Source organism: Procambarus clarkii, chromosome 10, assembly GCF_040958095.1.
Source record: "Procambarus clarkii isolate CNS0578487 chromosome 10, FALCON_Pclarkii_2.0, whole genome shotgun sequence".
In the NCBI taxonomy this organism is placed as follows: Eukaryota; Metazoa; Arthropoda; class Malacostraca; order Decapoda; family Cambaridae; genus Procambarus; species Procambarus clarkii.
The window spans coordinates 34539869-34557944 of NC_091159.1; the positions used below are offsets into that span (position 1 = coordinate 34539869).

The 18076-nt window shown below is 42.5% G+C and overlaps 1 protein-coding gene across 3 annotated transcripts in view; it reads right to left on the reverse strand.

Moving 5' to 3' along the window:
• Window positions 1-209: 209 nt before the first annotated feature.
• Window positions 210-18076, reverse strand: part of LOC123745613 (aminopeptidase N) — an 88223-nt gene continuing 70356 nt past the window's right edge. For all 3 annotated transcript variants that reach the window (XM_045726343.2, XM_045726338.2, XM_045726351.2), the window contains 14 exons: window positions 17287-17442; window positions 14875-15005; window positions 14169-14343; window positions 12917-13100; window positions 11712-11868; window positions 9387-9468; window positions 8261-8444; window positions 6539-6875; window positions 5846-5988; window positions 4084-4274; window positions 3731-3901; window positions 3201-3344; window positions 2168-2243; window positions 210-412 (listed from right to left, as the gene is read on the reverse strand). In XM_045726343.2, coding sequence (XP_045582299.2) covers window positions 236-412; window positions 2168-2243; window positions 3201-3344; window positions 3731-3901; window positions 4084-4274; window positions 5846-5988; window positions 6539-6875; window positions 8261-8444; window positions 9387-9468; window positions 11712-11868; window positions 12917-13100; window positions 14169-14343; window positions 14875-15005; window positions 17287-17442 — 2308 coding nt within the window. In that variant the 3' untranslated portion in view covers window positions 210-235. The remainder of the gene's footprint in view (window positions 413-2167; window positions 2244-3200; window positions 3345-3730; window positions 3902-4083; window positions 4275-5845; window positions 5989-6538; window positions 6876-8260; window positions 8445-9386; window positions 9469-11711; window positions 11869-12916; window positions 13101-14168; window positions 14344-14874; window positions 15006-17286; window positions 17443-18076) is intronic.

An 18076-nucleotide genomic window follows, 5' to 3' on the forward strand; every position in this document is an offset into this window, starting at 1 on the left:
ATTACAATAACCTCTTATAAACACACAACAAATTACAGGCAGCTACAGAGCTCCAATAATCTTAAGGAACCAGGCCAATTTCCTTGCTAAACTCTGCTATAACTGGTCTGCCTTAAATGGGAAACCCCACCACACGTCCACCCTTGCAATAACCGATTCAGACTCCACAATCCCACCTCACAACTCCCTACAACCCCCCCCCCCCTGCAATAATCAACAAGCAATCACAGCTACACTACATTAACAAGCCAGCGTTCAGTGCGGGGCCGGCGTGGTTGTGATCCACTCCACAATGGGGCCATAAGTTGGTGTCCAACCACTGGACGTTGTTGGCCACCATCTCCAGGGCCTGGTCCATCACCATCGCCACCGACGTCAGACTGTCTGTGTGCTGCACCTTGAAGGCCTGAAGCTGTAGGGAAAAGTAGAGTAGAGACACGTTATCACTTGAGGAGATTAAGACTCTTAGACTCTAAAAAGAACACAGACAGCGTTCACGTAGTATTATAATACTCTTCATCCGGACCCGGGATCGAACCCTGGTCTTCAGGAGTGAGAGTCAGGTACACCGTGGTCTTCTACATCGTAAACGACGTTAACGTGTTGTAAACATGTTTGGAATGGAAGTGACTGTGGAAGGGGGGGGGGAGCGTGGGCCCAAATTGTGCATAATCTCATTAAACAAATTATCATGAGTGCCCGTGGGAATGTTGACACGCAGATTAGAATTGTTGTCATTTTTTAATTTGACTATTCTTTTATGGACAAAACCCTCCCACAGGCCCATACTGGAGCCCATCCACCGGAAGTGTCCTGCCACGAGCAGAGAGAGAGAGAGAGAGAGAGAGAGAGAGAGATGGAAACTGTATGAGATAATTACGTCAAAATAAAAAAATATATGTAAACTTAATACTTTCCCCCCCTTAACCCTTCAAAATTGTGATGGTAATTTTTGTCCATGAGATTTTATGGTATGTGCGTTGATGAATCGACTATATGTGTACGACTATATGTGTAGTGTTTTTATTGTATTATTAGTGATATTAGAGAGAGTGGAGGAGAAGAGGGGGGAGAGAGACAAGAGAGGGGGAGGGAGAGAAGAGAGGGGGAGGGAGAGAAGAGAGGGGGAGGGAGAGAAGAGAGGGGGAGGGAGAGAAGAGAGGGGGGGAGGGTGGTAGAGACAGATAGACTCGTTCACAACCTCTTGAGCAACCCTTCAAGTATTTTTCTATATCTATCACTGGAAATACCCGTGTTTCGTTCTGTCTATCATGTTCCAGGGTGCCGGCCAGATGCTTTGATTTGGTTTCACCCTATGTTTTTCCCAGTAGTTGTTGTCGGGTGCGTGTCCAAACAAGGGTTGGTCGGGAGTGGCATCAATGAAAAGAGTGACACATGGCACTGTGCCAACGTCACCCTCTCACGGAATATCGTGCAATACTATAATGATTCCATTCTGAATTATTATTATTAATTATTATTATTATTATTATTATTATTATTATTATTAACATTTAGTAAACTTTATTGCTAAAAAATGTTACTTTTAAGCTAAATTAAAAAAAAATTCTTATCATAATGCTTATATCATTTAAGCCCCCAAAACATTGAAGACAAGAATGTTTCTGTCAGACTTTATGGAATGAGTTGATGACTGGTTGACAACTCTTCATAATGCAGGGAACGGTCGCCAGTGCAGGATGCTGGTCGCGTGCTCCTGTATGACCAACCATCCTGCCAGAGGGGGATATTTTTGAGGGAGTGAGATGGGGGAAGGGAAGGATGCAGAAGGACCCGGGCGCTACCGGTTACCCTTTTGTGGTGTGTGTAATTACCTAAGTGTAATTGCCTAAGTGTAGTTACAGGATGAGAGCTACGCTCGTGTTGTCCCGTCTTCCCAGCACTCTTTGTCATATAAAGCTTTGAAACTACTGACGGTCTTGGCCTCCACCACCTTCTCACCTAACTTGTTCCAACCGTCTACCACTCTGTTTGCGAAAGTGAATTTTCTTATATTTCTTCGGCATCTGTGTTTAAATCTATGACCTCTTGTTCTTAAAGTTCCAGGTCTCAGGAAATCTTCCTGTGTGTGTGTGTGTGTGTTTGTGTGTGTGTGTGTGTGTGTGTGTGTGTGTATAACACTATAGAAATGAGAGAAGCGCCTCACCTCCTCCAGCTCCGAGTGTGTCTTGAGTGCCTCGGTGGCTCGCTTGATGAAGTTCTTATTACTCATCCCCACGGTACTGAAGATAAACAGTAAGACAACCATTAACCAATAATACTTAAGACATTTGATTCATTTGTTAGTGAGTCGTCATATTCAAAGTTCGAAAAATAATGTCATTTTGAGAATTAAAATGGAATGTAAATACTTCAAAGTATCTAGATTAGTAATGTAAGTTTGTTTGTTTTTATTTTTACAATAAAACTCTTACTACTTCAAATACGGCTACCACCTCCAACAACAACAACAGCACCCACCACCTCCAACAACAACAACAGCACCCACCACCTCCAACAACAACAACAGCACCCACCACCTCCAACAACAACAACAGCACCCACCACCTCCAACAACAACAACAGCACCCACCACCTCCAACAACAACAACAGCACCCACCTCCAACAAACCACCACCACCACCACTTCCAACAACAACAACACCCACCACCACCACCCACCACCACCTCCAACAACAACAACACCCACCACCACCACCCACCACCACCTCCAACAACAACAACACCCACCACCACCACCTCCAACAACACCCACCACCAACACCCACCACCACCAACAACACCCACCACCTCCAACAACACCCACCACCACCACCAACACCCACCACCACCACCACCTCCAACAACACCCACCATTACCACCACCACCAACAGCACCCACCACCACCACCTCCAACAACAGCACCCACCACCACCACCTCCAACAACAGCACCCACCACCACCACCTCCAACAACAACAACCACCACCACCACCTCCAACAACAACACCCACCACCACCACCACCACCACCAACACCCACCACCACCACCACCAACAACACCCACCACCACCACCACCACCACCACCAACACCCACCACCACCAACAACACCCACCACCACCAACAACAACCACCAACACCACCACCACCAACACCCACCAACCACCAACAACAACAACACCCACCAACAACACCTACCTTTCCTTAATATGGTGCCAATTGTTCCTGAAGTAGTCCCAGACGAGGTGTTGTCCCAGGGGGTTTCTGGCGACGGAGGAGAACGCTCTGCTCGTCTCACTCTTCTTAATGCCTCCAGCCCCGCTGAACACCATCTCCAGGAACCTGACGCAGGAAGGGAACACCCGCTCACAACCTCTCCTGCAGGCCCTAGAGACACGCTCTCTCTTCCTACTCACACTGCGCTTATATTCACCGTTGTATCTACTATTCACTCTTTGCAAATCTTAGTCTTATTCCTCTTTAATCTCCTTATCCAGCTGCTTTTCCTTTAGTTAATATTTCCCCTGACCTTATTCCTCTGTGCTCCTTCCCTATGCCTCTCAGCGGACTGTATCAGGTACCCATTCACTGCGTCAGGAGCCAGACAACACGTGACCATTCACTGCGTCAGGAGCCAGACAACACGTGACTATTCCCTGCGTCAGGAGCCAGACAACACGTGACCATTCACTGCGTCAGGATCCAGATAACAACAGATAACACCTTACCGCGTCAGGAGCCAGATCTGCTTGGAGCAGCCAAGGGCGTCCAGGAGCTTTTGTCTCTCTGAAGTGATGCTGGAGGCGAGGTATTGCGCCCAGGTGAAGTTCCACTCGCTCTGACCTCCTGCAGCCACGGCGGTGCAGTACACGGTGCTCCTCAGGTTAGGGGATATGATGCTGCAGGGGTCACACAACAGTCAGGTAACACATTATACAGGGCAGAAAGACACGGCAGAGAGAGAGATTAGAGAAGGCGATTATGTCGGTTTCAGAATTTACGAACAGTTAGGATAATTATTTTGTACAGTTGTGAACGCGCTTTCGTTAGTCAGGGTTCGAATTAGTTGGACAAACCTCACCTCTGGTTATTGGGGTTGAACATCCATTGGTGGAAGAGTGTGAGAGAGCTGTCCACACAAGGCTTGTACTCCAGCTTGCACGCCCATGACACCGCCAGGGCCCTCTTGTACTGCGCCAGGTGCTCGTCCTTCAAGTCGTCCTCGAAGCCCGCCGACTCGTATAGAGGGACGACTAATTCAAGCAGATATTTCTGTTGAGGAAGAAGCTTAAGCTAAAGTAACTATGGGGAGAGAGCACTAAGCCCAATAATACTTAGAAGGTATGGGAGGACAAGGAGTTGGAATATGAGAAAGATGCCCAACCATTTGGACCATCGGGAATCGAACGCTGGCCTTGCAAGAAGCGAGGTCCTCGCTCTACCAACTAGCCCAAGTGGATGAGTAATATTGTCGATATTTCAAAATGCAGATGATTATATAATCATTTCATATCTAACCAAACACCAATGAACTCTTCAAGAAACTGTGTTTGATGTGAGAAAATCAGTAGGAGCCATAAGGAGGATTCGACTCTATACTCTGGGTACTCCCAAGCACACGCCTAGAGGTAGAATGTCTAGACTACAAGCCAGAGTGCATAGAGGGGGAGGGGGATGCAGTGTGTGAAATCCTGATTAGGCTTCAGTGTAAGCCTCGGGAACCCTAGAGGAGTCAGTAATCCCAGGTTACATCAGGTTGTAATCCCAGGTTGGCTCTTACTAGAAGAGCCTTGTGGCTTACTAGAAGAGCCTTGTGGCTTACTAGAAGAGCCTTGTGGCTTACCAGAAGAGCCTTGTGGCTTACCAGAAGAGCCTTGTGGCTTACCAGAAGAGCCTTGTGGCTTACCAGAAGAGCCTTGTGGCTTACCAGAAGAGCCTTGTGGCTTACTAGAAGAGCCTTGTGGCTTACTAGAAGACCCCTTGTGGCTTACTAGAAGAGCCTTGTGGCTTACTAGAAGAGCCTTGTGGCTTACTAGAAGAGCCTTGTGGCTTACTAGAAGAGCCTTGTGGCTTACTAGAAGAGCCTTGTGGCTTACTAGAAGAGCCTTGTGGCTTACTAGAAGAGCCTTGTGGCTTACTAGAAGAGCCTTGTGGCTTACTAGAAGAGCCTTGTGGCTGACCAGAAGAGCCTTGTGGCTTACTAGAAGAGCCTTGTGGCTTACTAGAAGAGCCTTGTGGCTTACTAGAAGAGCCTTGTGGCTTACTAGAAGAGCCTTGTGGCTTACTAGAAGAGCCTTGTGGCTTACTAGAAGAGCCTTGTGGCTTACTAGAAGAGCCTTGTGGCTTACTAGAAGAGCCTTGTGGCTGACCAGAAGAGCCTTGTGGCTGACCAGAAGAGCCTTGTGGCTGACCAGAAAAGCCTTGTGGCTGACCAGAAGAGCCTTGTGGCTTACTAGAAGTGCCTTGTGGCTGACCAGAAGAGCCTTGTGGCTGACCAGAAGAGCCTTGTGGCTGACCAGAAGAGCCTTGTGGCTGACCAGAAGAGCCTTGTGGCTGACCAGAAGAGCCTTGTGGCTGACCAGAAGAGCCTTGTGGCTGACCAGAAGAGCCTTGTGGCTGACCAGAAGAGCCTTGTGGCTGACCAGAAGAGCCTTGTGGCTGACCAGAAGAGCCTTGTGGCTGACCAGAAGAGCCTTGTGGCTGACCAGAAGAGCCTTGTGACTTACTCAGAGACATCATACAAACCTACTTCCAAAGCACCTCTCCTCCCCCCTCACCCCTCCCCCCCCTGTCCTAAATCAAAAGGAATATTATGTACAGAAATACACTTGAAATTGCCTTACCCTCAGAGCGCCGTAGTCAGCAGAGTGGGTGAACATGGCGTGCAGGTACTGGAGATTGTCCAGCGCTGAGGCCCAGGGCACGTAGTCCCTCTCCCTGGGCAGGTACCTGGTCACGCGAAGGGCAGTGTCGTAGGAGAGGTGACCTGCGGGTTACCCATAAGCCATACCGGTAAGGAACACCTTAATACCCTACAACGCCTTCGATATCCTTTCAAAGGGTTTATGAGGGTTTAGCACGAGGAAAAGTGGATCTTTATGGCATGTCGTGGTCCAGGGGGTTGAGGCGTGTGTCTGGGGAAGGGGAGGGAGGCTACCCAAGACTGCTTCGAAGATTATCTTCTAGATATGTCATAATATTTTGGGGATTTTATTTGATTATTTGGTCTAATATAACTCCCTCGATATTATTTTAAGGCACTGATTGATCTAATATCACAACCTCTTCGATATTCTATCAGAGTACTTTAGGCATATGAGAGTTTCAATATCACCTGGGAGGGTATCACCTGCTTGATACCACATCCTCGACATTATAATTATATAATATAATATAAATATATATATATATATATATATATATATATATATATATATATATATATATATATATAATATAGTTACCATTCCAACATGTCAGTTACATACCTATGTCAATAAAAAGCAACATTGGATCAACTTGACTAAGACACTCACCAGCCCGGGCCAAGTCCAAGGCATCATCGATAATCTGGGCTCGATTCTGAGTGTGGATGACCCGATGGTCGGTGAGAAGCTGCTCGATGATCAGGTCCCAGTTATGGTCGTCGTAGTTGACCCTGAAGTACCCGGTCTGCTGCAGGTTGAAGATGACCCAGTGGCTGTGACCCGGCAGGGAGGAGAGGGTGACCTGTCCTTCAGTGTCGGCCATCCACGCCACGGGCTGGGTGACCTCGAAGTCCGGGTTGTCTCCGCCGGTGTAAGTCAAGGGCACCCACCACCTGTAGTTACCAGTCGCGCTCTCGTTCCTCCTGTTCCCCAGCAGGAAGCGCTCCTGCCAAATTTGGAAAGTGTTGATATATATATATTATATATATATATATATATATATATATATATATATATATATATATATATATATATATATATATATATATATATATTGTGACGGTAACGCGTTGGTGTTCGGCTGTTTAAGGCTAGGGGTATGGCCTCGTCACATAGTTATAAAAAAAAATAGAAAAAACTGGAACTTCGTCTGTGGTAAGGTAAGGAGAAGACACACAAAACACAAGTAAACTTTAACAATGAAATTTTAATTACGTTAATTAAATCAAAACATGAATAAAATGCACAAACAAATTCTTATAATAAAATCAATCAAAATAATAAGAATAATTAGATGACACAATGAAAAGTTACGTTAAGGCAAAATAACAAGAAGTGCAATACAAAAGTAAATGGGAGGAGCTGGAATATTGGCTTTAAGCCACCACTTCTCTCAGTACACGCTAGCGTCTAGCCGGGAGGAGTGGTGACAACGAGAGCACTGAACATTCTGAAGTCCGAGGTTGGGGCGACCCCAGACATCAAGTAGTATGGGGGGGCGAGTGCAGGTGCAGCCAGACCGGCGACCAATCAGCGGAGCCGGCAGCGATCAACATGTAGTTTGGTGGTTTGGGTCCGAACAGGTGGCTGGCTGCATACGTTTTGCTCACCCTGGCAAGCCTTGCTGGTGTTGTTGTCATTGTTGGACATGTCTTCCATAGTCGTTTTATATAACCACAACGACGTAATTGTGGAGGGAAGAGCAGGCTCAATCTCTTGAAGGAGATTATCGTCACAATATATATATATATATATATATATATATATATATATATATATATATATATATATATATATATATATATATATATATATATATATATATATCTCAATGCACGGCAAGATATGATATATTCCCAATTTGCTATCCTACCCCATTGAGAGTAACGCATCCCAACGGGAGGACGATAGTTACAGGAGAGGGAGAACGAAGAGTCCTGTTTACAATCTGGAAGACCCCAGATGCTGCAGGATAAGCCTTCTATCCCAGCCTGCCTGATGTGGGTAAGTGTAGGGGAGGTGAATAAGCTGCGGTAATGATGAGGAGGTAAGCCAGTCCGATCATATAGCACCTGCAAGGGTTATGATTACAAGGATCTTTGATAAGAAGGAGGGAAGGAATGGCGCACAATCCCCTGCACCGTCGGGGATCGAACGACGACCCCGCAAGAAGCGAAAGTGAGACCAGGAGGATGAAGGAAGAGGGGGGAAAAAAAACAAGAAGATAAAGGATGCGAATGAGTGTGTAAGTGGATGAGTGAAGCGGAGACCAGAATACTTGGGTGAGAGTGGCCAGGAGAAGATGGATGAGTGAAGCAGAGACCAGAATACCTGGGTGAGGGTGGCGACAGAGCCGTCACCGCTCCTGGCGACGTGGATGACGGGGTAGCCCATCTTGAGGGTCCAGGAGTCCATCACCACCTTCACCGTCGTCCCCTCTGGCAGGACCTGAGCGCCAAGGGCAGCCTCCGTCAGGTACTCCCACAGCTCGTCCTGGTCAGAGTTGGAGTACTGGCTGCAACAGGCCAGTAATTACCAGGTCAGCAATTTTACCCCCAACAGCGGGCACCCGGCGTTGCCCGGGTGCCCGCAGGTCACATCTATACACTACCTTCACCTGTAACTATCATCTGTACCCACTGCTCTAACCTGTCCTCTCTTATAATGAGAATGTCCTATAATGTCTTCTCTAACATCGCATTTTTTTTAACATGAAAATCATAGCGCCTATCAGTCACGTTTTCTATGCGTTGGTCACTCTGTTAGGTCCAGGCAATTTAGTACATCATTTTCTAGAGTAACAACATGAGAGGACGGACTGCTTCATCACTGTAACCACCTGTACTACAGAAAACCATCAACACTGCATCCATCTCTACAACACAGTATCTTTCTCACTGTAATGATATCAATTACAGCCACCATCACTGTAGCGATCGTTCACTCGTACCCCCCCCCCCCTAGCTCAGTGTTCCTGTACCCCTCCCAGGTGCTGTATGGTCTTACTGGCTTAGCTCTTCCTCTTGATAACTACCTTATCTCTCTTGGTACTACGTCTCTTGATAACTACCTCTCTTGATAACTACCTCTTGATAACTACCTCTTGATAACTACCTCTCTTGATAACTACCACTCTTGATAACTACCACTCTTGATAACTACCACTCTTGATAACTACCACTCTTGATAACTACCACTCTTGATAACTACCACTCTTGATAACTACCACTCTTGATAACTACCACTCTTGATAACTACCACTCTTGATAACTCCCTTACCTCTATCCTTAACAAAATTGCTTGCCTTAATTTTAAGAATTTCAGCATTGACATTTCCTAGAGGAAAAAAATCCAAGAGGAAATGCAAAATAGAAATGAAAGAGCCAAAGAATAGGAAGCAAGGAAGAAAAGGGATACAACCGAAGGAGGAGGAGGAAGAGATGGAGGAGATAGTTACAATGCAGTGAGGTAGTTGGTGATGCCAGCTCTGAAGGTCCTCTCCGTCAGGAAATGAGACATCATGCGAATTAGCGAAGAACCTGCCAGAGGGAAGCATAGATGATGCGTTAAATTACAGATGGAGATTATATAGGATTACATAATATTATACAGGATTACGTTAGATTAATATAATTACATGGGATCGTATCCTGTATGATATTGCATAATATTATTCAGGGTTACGTTAGATTAATATATATACATAGGATCATATAGTAATCGTATAGGATTAAATATAATCACATAGGAGTATATATAGGATTGTATAGGAATACATATCATATAGGTGTATATAGGCATGCATAGGATTTACAGAAATGAGATCAAATGGTCTTTATCGAGGCTATATCTGTTTGGTGGGAATTTCTCGAGTTATCATGCAAAAGTGATTTAACACCTTTAGTCACTATGAATGGAAATGGCTCCAAGGAGCCTCCACATACGGGCTATTCATGCCCGTGCCACCTCTTGGGTGGTTTAATCTTCATCAATCAATCAATCATTTATATGAATGGAAGTTCAAATTCTGAACTTCAAATTCAGATCAAAATCGCTAGGCCTAGGATTTCTTATTTAGGCCTAGAACAGGTCTAGGCCTGTCCTATATAGATAAAGATATAGATATAATATATAGGACACACGCATCTAAAGAGTGATGTACGATTTTTGCCGCTCAAGTACTTCGTTCTAAGGAGTAGAGAAGGATTTGAGTTGTTTCAAGTCCTTCATTTAGAAGAGTAAGGAAGGACTTAAGTCCGGGTGGTATTAAAGTAGATGTGTTAAAAAAAAAATCACGACCACAACTGGTCGAGGGACTCACTATGTGTGTGTGGACAATATTGGCTGACCGCAGGCTGTAATGGTCCGTGTATTGGATATTTGTCAGTCTCGCTGTTGGAAGCTGTGACTCCAGACCGGCTTCATTCACATCCGGCTTGTGCTGTAAACACTCTCTCTCTCTCTCTCTCTCTCTCTCTCTCTCTTTCTTTAAATGTCATATTTTGTATATTAATATATGCTACACAACATTCATTTTGTCTATTGGTTGCCAGATGTGTAAGTCTAATATTGACTTATTAACGTCCCCGATAGTCAATATTTGGACTATTGTCTAGGGGTGGAGGATGGTTTAATATAGAAGGCTATTTCTCTGCACGACCATAGATGAAAGGTTAATTAATTGGCCTGTATAGGTGCCCATAGATACTAATTAATACTTACCTGGGTAGTAAGGTAACTTCCCCAAGAGGGAGTCCAGGGTAGGTAAGGTAACTTCCCCAGTAGGTTGTTAAAGATTCGCTACTTGGAACAAAAAGTTCCAAGTAGCACGGGCTATGGTGAGCCCGTAGTGTGTGTGTGTCCCCAGTAGGGTATACCTGGGTAGTTTGTTAATCTGAACGAGCCTTCCATACAGAATTTACACTCTGATCAATGGCAATGCTAAAACTGTAAGGAAACAAACACTACATTATGATAAATGTTTGATAAACAGACACGACGCTAACTGCCTATCGATCGCTCCGGCTTGACAAACAGTGATAAGTCAACAGTGTATTGTGGCCAGTGAAAGTTATGAATCGTCTGACATTCTTTACATATATTTAAAAACGACAGTGATTTATACACTGTACGACGACGCTCTTCGTATGGGTGTGGTCTGGCCTCACCGCACCCAGCTGCGTCTGCGGAAGCGTTTTGGCAGCCCCATGCGGCTACCACGGCCGCATACCATGTTTATCAGAGGGCACCAAAACATGGAGTCAATAACATGCTCAAGAGCAGCGTGTCCATAAGGGGCCACCCCGGTACAAAGCTATACCACCTATAGATGTGGTTATCATCTATAACCAAACCACTTAACCAATATGTGGTTATCTTTGTCCAGAAATATTTATATAGTGGGGGTTGACATAAACGTGACCCCTACCCACTCTAATCCGAAGATTCACCTCATCGTGTACTAGAAGAGCAAATTGGCGGTTTTCTTGCTCATGAAGAACATTTTCGACACCAAACGGAACGTGTTTAAAGACACATTCCCCAACTGGAAGCTGTCAGCCCCAACGTTCTCAATATATAGGCAAGACAACAACATCTCCTGCAATATATTATATATATATTATATATATATATATATATATATATATATATATATATATATATATATATATATATATATATATATATATATATATATATATATATATATATATATATATATATATATATATATATTATTTATATATATATATATTATATTATATATATAATAATTACTTACCCTTGCGATAGGTAATCTTGTCGAAGATCTGGACGATGTCGTCTGGGTGCTCAACAGGGATGTGTATCGGGTGGGAACTCTCCAGACAGTCGATGGCGAACGAGTCTTGAACACTGTTGAAGACGAATTGGTCGAACACCTTCCAGGTGGGCTCCGCCTGCAGGTTAACAAGGAGCTTCAGGTAACATCTGGTGGCCACAAGTAAACAAAGACAAGTGACCTCTCGAGGCCACGGGAGAATAATTCACACCAACACTAATATTACTCATATTTTTAAAAGATCATCATGATATCGAAGTTAATATCCACGTAGTAGCGGATAATAATGAACAACCGGGATTATATTATGAACATTCCTGGCGAGATAAAAGGAGAGGCTTGTTGATCTCAGCGATGTTCCGTGTTGTTCCTTCGTCTCTGTCTCATTAAAATTCTCGTCTCTCGCTGTGCCAGAGATCTGAACGATGACCTTTAGTCTCTCTCTCTCGTCCAGTCGTTGCCACTCCTTGTCGGCAGCAACAAAAACACCTCCACATTATACCCACTTTTTTATTTTTTTGCTTAAGGTAAGTACAAATTTACTTAATATTGGAGAAACTTTCTACAACGCCTACATCCTGTATACATTGTTCTGAACAAGATTGTAGGAGTTTGCGTTTATATGTCTGGCAGAGCGCCTCCCCTTGGCGTGTATCTTTAATGTTGTGATTGTGCTCCTCAGGAATGTCAAAGTTTCAGAAGAATGCACAATTATCCTGAAGAAGAACAATTGTTCAGAACCTTGTATACAGCACCTTGAGAAAGGATATAGGTTACATCCGAAAATTTGGTTTTTAATACACTGATACATATATTGGGTCTTTCCTTCAATTTCATTGAAATAATATTAATTTAGATACAGCATTGGCATTTTTAAAAGAATCCACAGTTAAATTTCTACCATACGCATCAGCGGGTTTACTTTAAAAAGAAACTTCCTTGAGGTGAATGATTCGTCATTTTCATCCCGTTCCTTCCAAGTAACAAGCGTTCGCACCTCCTCCAGCCCGTCTAGCTTAAGGCTCCGAATTCTCATTGGTCTAAAACTTATACGTACGCATATGTCTGCGTTCGATTCGTATGGTTATACCCACCTGGTCAAGCGCACAATTACCCACCTGGTGGAGCTCAACATCACCCACCTGGTCGATCATAGCATCACCCACCTGGTCGACCGCAAGGTACTGCATGAAGGTGGCGAATCCCTCGTTGAGCCAGAGTCCGGTCCACGACTTGGGAGTGACCAGGTTACCGAACCACTGGTGAGCGACTTCGTGGGCGACTATGGTGCCTATGTACTGTTTGTCTCTGGCCGAGGACACCCCTTCCTCGTAGAGCAACGCGGCCTCCCTGACCCAAGACACGGAATCAACAATTATCTTACTGTCTTAATTGAAGAAATTAGCAATAAATCCTTCTGATATTCATAACTTCGAGAAGTATTTCGGCCTTCTCTACTCCTATGTGATTATATTTGTTCCTATGATATCTCTACATTGCAATGTAGAGAAAGTAGAGGCCTCTTGCAAGCCTGCATCACATCAGAGATACACATATATACACAGACGATGAGTCACAATGACGTGGCTGACTATATGACCAAACCACACATCAGAAGATGGAGAAACGATGACGTTTCGGTCCGTCCAAGACCAGTGTTGTCTAGTCACCCGACTTGATAATGGTCCAAAACGGACCGAAATGTCGTTGTTTCTCCATTTTCTGATATGTAGTTCGGTCATCATACACATATATATATATACATAGACAGAGTCATAGAGATACAGGAAGCTAGTGTTGATAAAAAGAAACTAGCCCTGAGTATCTGTTAGATTTGCTCAAGGATTTACAAGGTAAATTATTTTTAAACCATTATTTAAAAATTTTACCATTATTTAAACATTATTTAAAAACCTACTCTTTTTCATCTTTGTGCTTCTCTAACTAACAGAACATTGATATATAAATATAACTATCTGATAAAGGTTTCACATAATCACTAGTTGATAGGGACTTTATATTATTAAATGCAAACAAAAATTACAACAAATTCAATTGGACTTTGATAACAAAATTAACCGCGAATTTTAGTATAAGAATAATGCTAGCCTGAGGAATTTTCTGTCACTGAAAGAGAAGAAAGAGATATGAGACAGAAATATAGACAGATGGAAATACGGCAGAGACAGGGATTTGGCAGAAACAGAGATATGACAGAGACCGATAGAAACATATATGGTAGAGACAGACATACATAGAGATCCCAAAATGAATACAAAATGAAATAAAGTCAGCAACAAGTAGGGATGGACAAAGAGAGACAGAATAAGCCTGGATTTAGAGAGATAGACAGATTTAGATTTATACAGAGACAGATTGAGACAGAGAGAGAGACACACACACACACGCGCTCCCTACCCGTAGAGGATGAGGCCCCAGTTCTCCATACCCCCAAAGTTCTCGGGGAGAGCGATGGCGTCCATCTGAGGCAAGGGATACGCCAAGTCGAAATAGCGCTCGTAGAAGCCCAGCATCTTCTGCCCCAGCTCGAGGGAGTAGTGGGCGTGCTCAATGGCCTCCTGACGAGCCCACACTCAGGTCGGGCAGGTGAAATTATAATTAGATTCGTGTGAAGGTTGTGAGAGACGGTGGTGATGGCCGTCAATCGGGGTGGTGGGGAAGGGGGGAGGTAATTGAACAGGAAGTAATTTAAGTTTGTAACTTGCGTTGATACCACTCAAAGTTGATGGATTCGTGGACCGTACCCCCTGGCAACGCAATGTTCGTGACCTGTCACTACTCTTCCAACATTGACAGCTAACACACACAGTCATTCGTTATTAGTAAATCTTATGAGTGTCTCACAAGAACCGCACTGCCAACTTCAGAATTTTGACAACACTCTCCTTAAGCACAGTGTCACCACTCACTCCTGCCAACCTCGAGTCAGACCAACCGCTGACATCACAGATATAAATACCTGCCATCATTCACCCTTGCCAACACCTACCCCTACAACACCCACCCCTGTCAAAACTCTCATCCCTGTCAACTCCCACCCCTGCCAACCCCGAGTCAGACCAACCACAGACAACACAGACACCAAGGAGGTGCCAACACTTACCTCTGAGCAGAACCCTGTCGTCGTAGGTGGCTTTGATGTGTGTGAAGTTAGAGACAGCAAAGGTGACGAGGTATGTGGACATGGGCACGCTGGGAGGGTAGTGGTCCCATACCCACCCGGGCTGCCCCTCCCTGGCCAACCACAGACATACTTAAATACATCGCACCAATAGTGTCCTTAAGAATATCTTAGACATAAGAATTTAGTCTTTAAGGAATTCCTTTTGAATTATAAAAAATATGTTTTTGTCATTCATTTCCTGTATTACAACTACTTTAATATCCACTAGATGACTGAAATCCTGAAGGATTTCACCCACCTGGATGAAATTATATTATTATAATATAAATAATATATAATATATTATATGTTATATATTTATAATTATGACTGCATTTAAGTCTTAATTAATTTTGAAATGATAACTGCGCTTTACTTTTATTAATTATGTCTTATATTAGTAAGTAAATATTCTTAGTGAAAAACAAATATATATATATATATATATATATATATATATATATATATATATATATATATATATATATATATATATATATATATATATATATATATATATATATATATATATATATATGCAATTGACGATCACTAAGCACTGATCATTTGTATGCGGAAAATCCACAAATCTCTTTTCCATTCTCTGTGGATTTTCCGCGCACACACACAAATATATATAATAATGTCGTACCTAGTAGCCAGAATGCACTTCTCGGCCTACTATTCAAGGCCCGATTTGCCTAATAAGCCAAGTTTTCCTGAATTAATATATTTTCTCTATTTTTTTTCTTATGATATGATAAAGCTACCCATTTCATTATGTATGAGGTCAATTTTTTTTTATTGGAGTTAAAATTAACGTAGATATATGACCAAACCTAACCAACCCTACCTAAACTATCTTTATAGGTTAGGTTAGGTTAGGTAGCCGAAAAAGTTAGGTTAGGTTTGGTAGGTTAGGTAGTCGAAAAACAATTAATTCATGAAAACTTGGCTTATTAGGCAAATTTGGCCTTGCATAGTAGGCTGAGAAGTGCGTTCTGGCTACTAGGTACGACAATAATATATATATATATATATATATATATATATATGTCGTACCTAGTAGCCAGAACTCACTTCTCAGCCTACTATGCAAGGCCAAATTTGCCTAGTAAGCCAAGTTTTCATGAATTAATTGTTTTTCGACTACCTAACCTACCTAACCTAACCTAACCTAACTTTTTCGGCTACCTAACCAAACCTAACCTATAAAGATAGGTTAGGTTAGGTTAGGTAGGGTTGGTTAGGTTCGGTCATATATCTACGTTAATTTTAACTCCAATAAAAAAAAATTGACCTCATACATAATGAAATGGGTAGCTTTATCATTTCATAAGAAAAAAATTAGAAAAAATATATTAATTCAGGAAAATTTGGCATATTAGGCAAATCGGGCCTTGAATAGTAGGCCAAAAAGTGAGTTCTGGCTACTAGGTACGACATATATATATATATATATATATATATATATATATATATATATGTCGTACCTAATAGCCAGAACGCACTTCTCAGCCTACTATTCAAGGCCCGATTTGCCTAATAAGCCAAGTTTTCATGAATTAATGTTTTTTCGTCTACCTAACCTACCTAACCTAACCTAACCTAGCTTTTTTTGGCTACCTAACATAACCTTACCTATAAATATAGGTTAGGTTAGGTTAGGTAGGGTTGGTTAGGTTCGGTCATATATCTACGTTAATTTTAACTCCAATAAAAAAAATTGACCTCATACATAGAGAAAAGGGTTGCTTTATCCTTTCATAAGAAAAAAATTATAGTAAATATATTAATTCAGGAAAACTTGGCTTATTAGGCAAATCGGGCCTTGAATAGTAGGCTGAGAAGTGAGTTCTGGCTACTAGGTACGACATATATATATATATATATATATATATATATATATATATATATATATATATATATATATATATATATATATATATATATATATATATATATAATGATAGACTTTGAAAACTGACATTCTGACACCTTATTCAATCCAGCAAAATCGGCAATGATTATTTTTTTGGGGGTAAATCACTGTTATAAAACTCTTCAATCTTGATACAAAAAAGTACAGTAGATATTGACAATGTTTACGTACTATGCTCTAATTGTGACTTTTTTTGCAATGACAGAAAAGCCCGGTAATTTTGTAACGTAATTTGTAACTGTAATGTACTGTAATTTTATGTAAACAATCCCAGTTATAAATATACAACATCAATAATTAAGGGGTGTTGATTTGACTGATTACTATAGTTAGTCATGGTAAGTACATAAATGTCTCAACTATACTATCCACTCCCAAGTTTCTCCGAACAGCGAAGGAGGCGTCCTTACATGGGCAGGGACTCCAGCAACGGCATGTTGGAGAGGGAGGTCATGTGCTCCTCCCTCGCCAGGTAGACCTCGAAGGTAGACTTGAGTCCCGGCTCGTCGAAGCACGGGAAGGCCCTTCTCGCTCCTGTAGGCTGGAACATAGTCGCTGCCATCCACCTATACAGTTAGACCTTATTAGGATAGAGATGGGAGTGATTTTTGAGGTCGGTTGGTAGTTTGGGATAGTTTTAAAGCTAAGTCACCATGACTGAGGGAAGATGTATAGGTTTCGTAAGTGGGTACAAAAATGATTGATGATTCCTGAAAAAAAAATGTAAATTCAAAAGTTATTGTTACTTTGGTGATTGAAGTTGATTAGCTCTCAAGTCCATGCTGGCAAAGTGAATGTGTGTGTCTTTGCCATACGCTGTTGCCATCTAGCGTTGCCACTAGGTGTGTCTTCGTCAGTTATTTTCGTGAAATAAAGGCAATATCAACATATTACTGCCATGCACCTTTGCAGTAACTATTATTTTTTTTACAATCATATTCTTATCTTCAGATATGTGTAGCTGCCACACATACTCCATCGCTAACTACCGCAGCCCTCTAACTGTTGCTATGCTACCACTAATTGTTGCCATAATCCCTCAAATCGTTGATATGATACCTCTAATTGTTATCATAATCCTTACAGTTGTTTATATAATCCCTCTAATTATTTACAATAATCCCCTCTAATGGCTGCCATTAGAGGGGATTAACGCTAATGATTCCTTCTAACGCTTGCCACAATTCCTCACATTGTCGT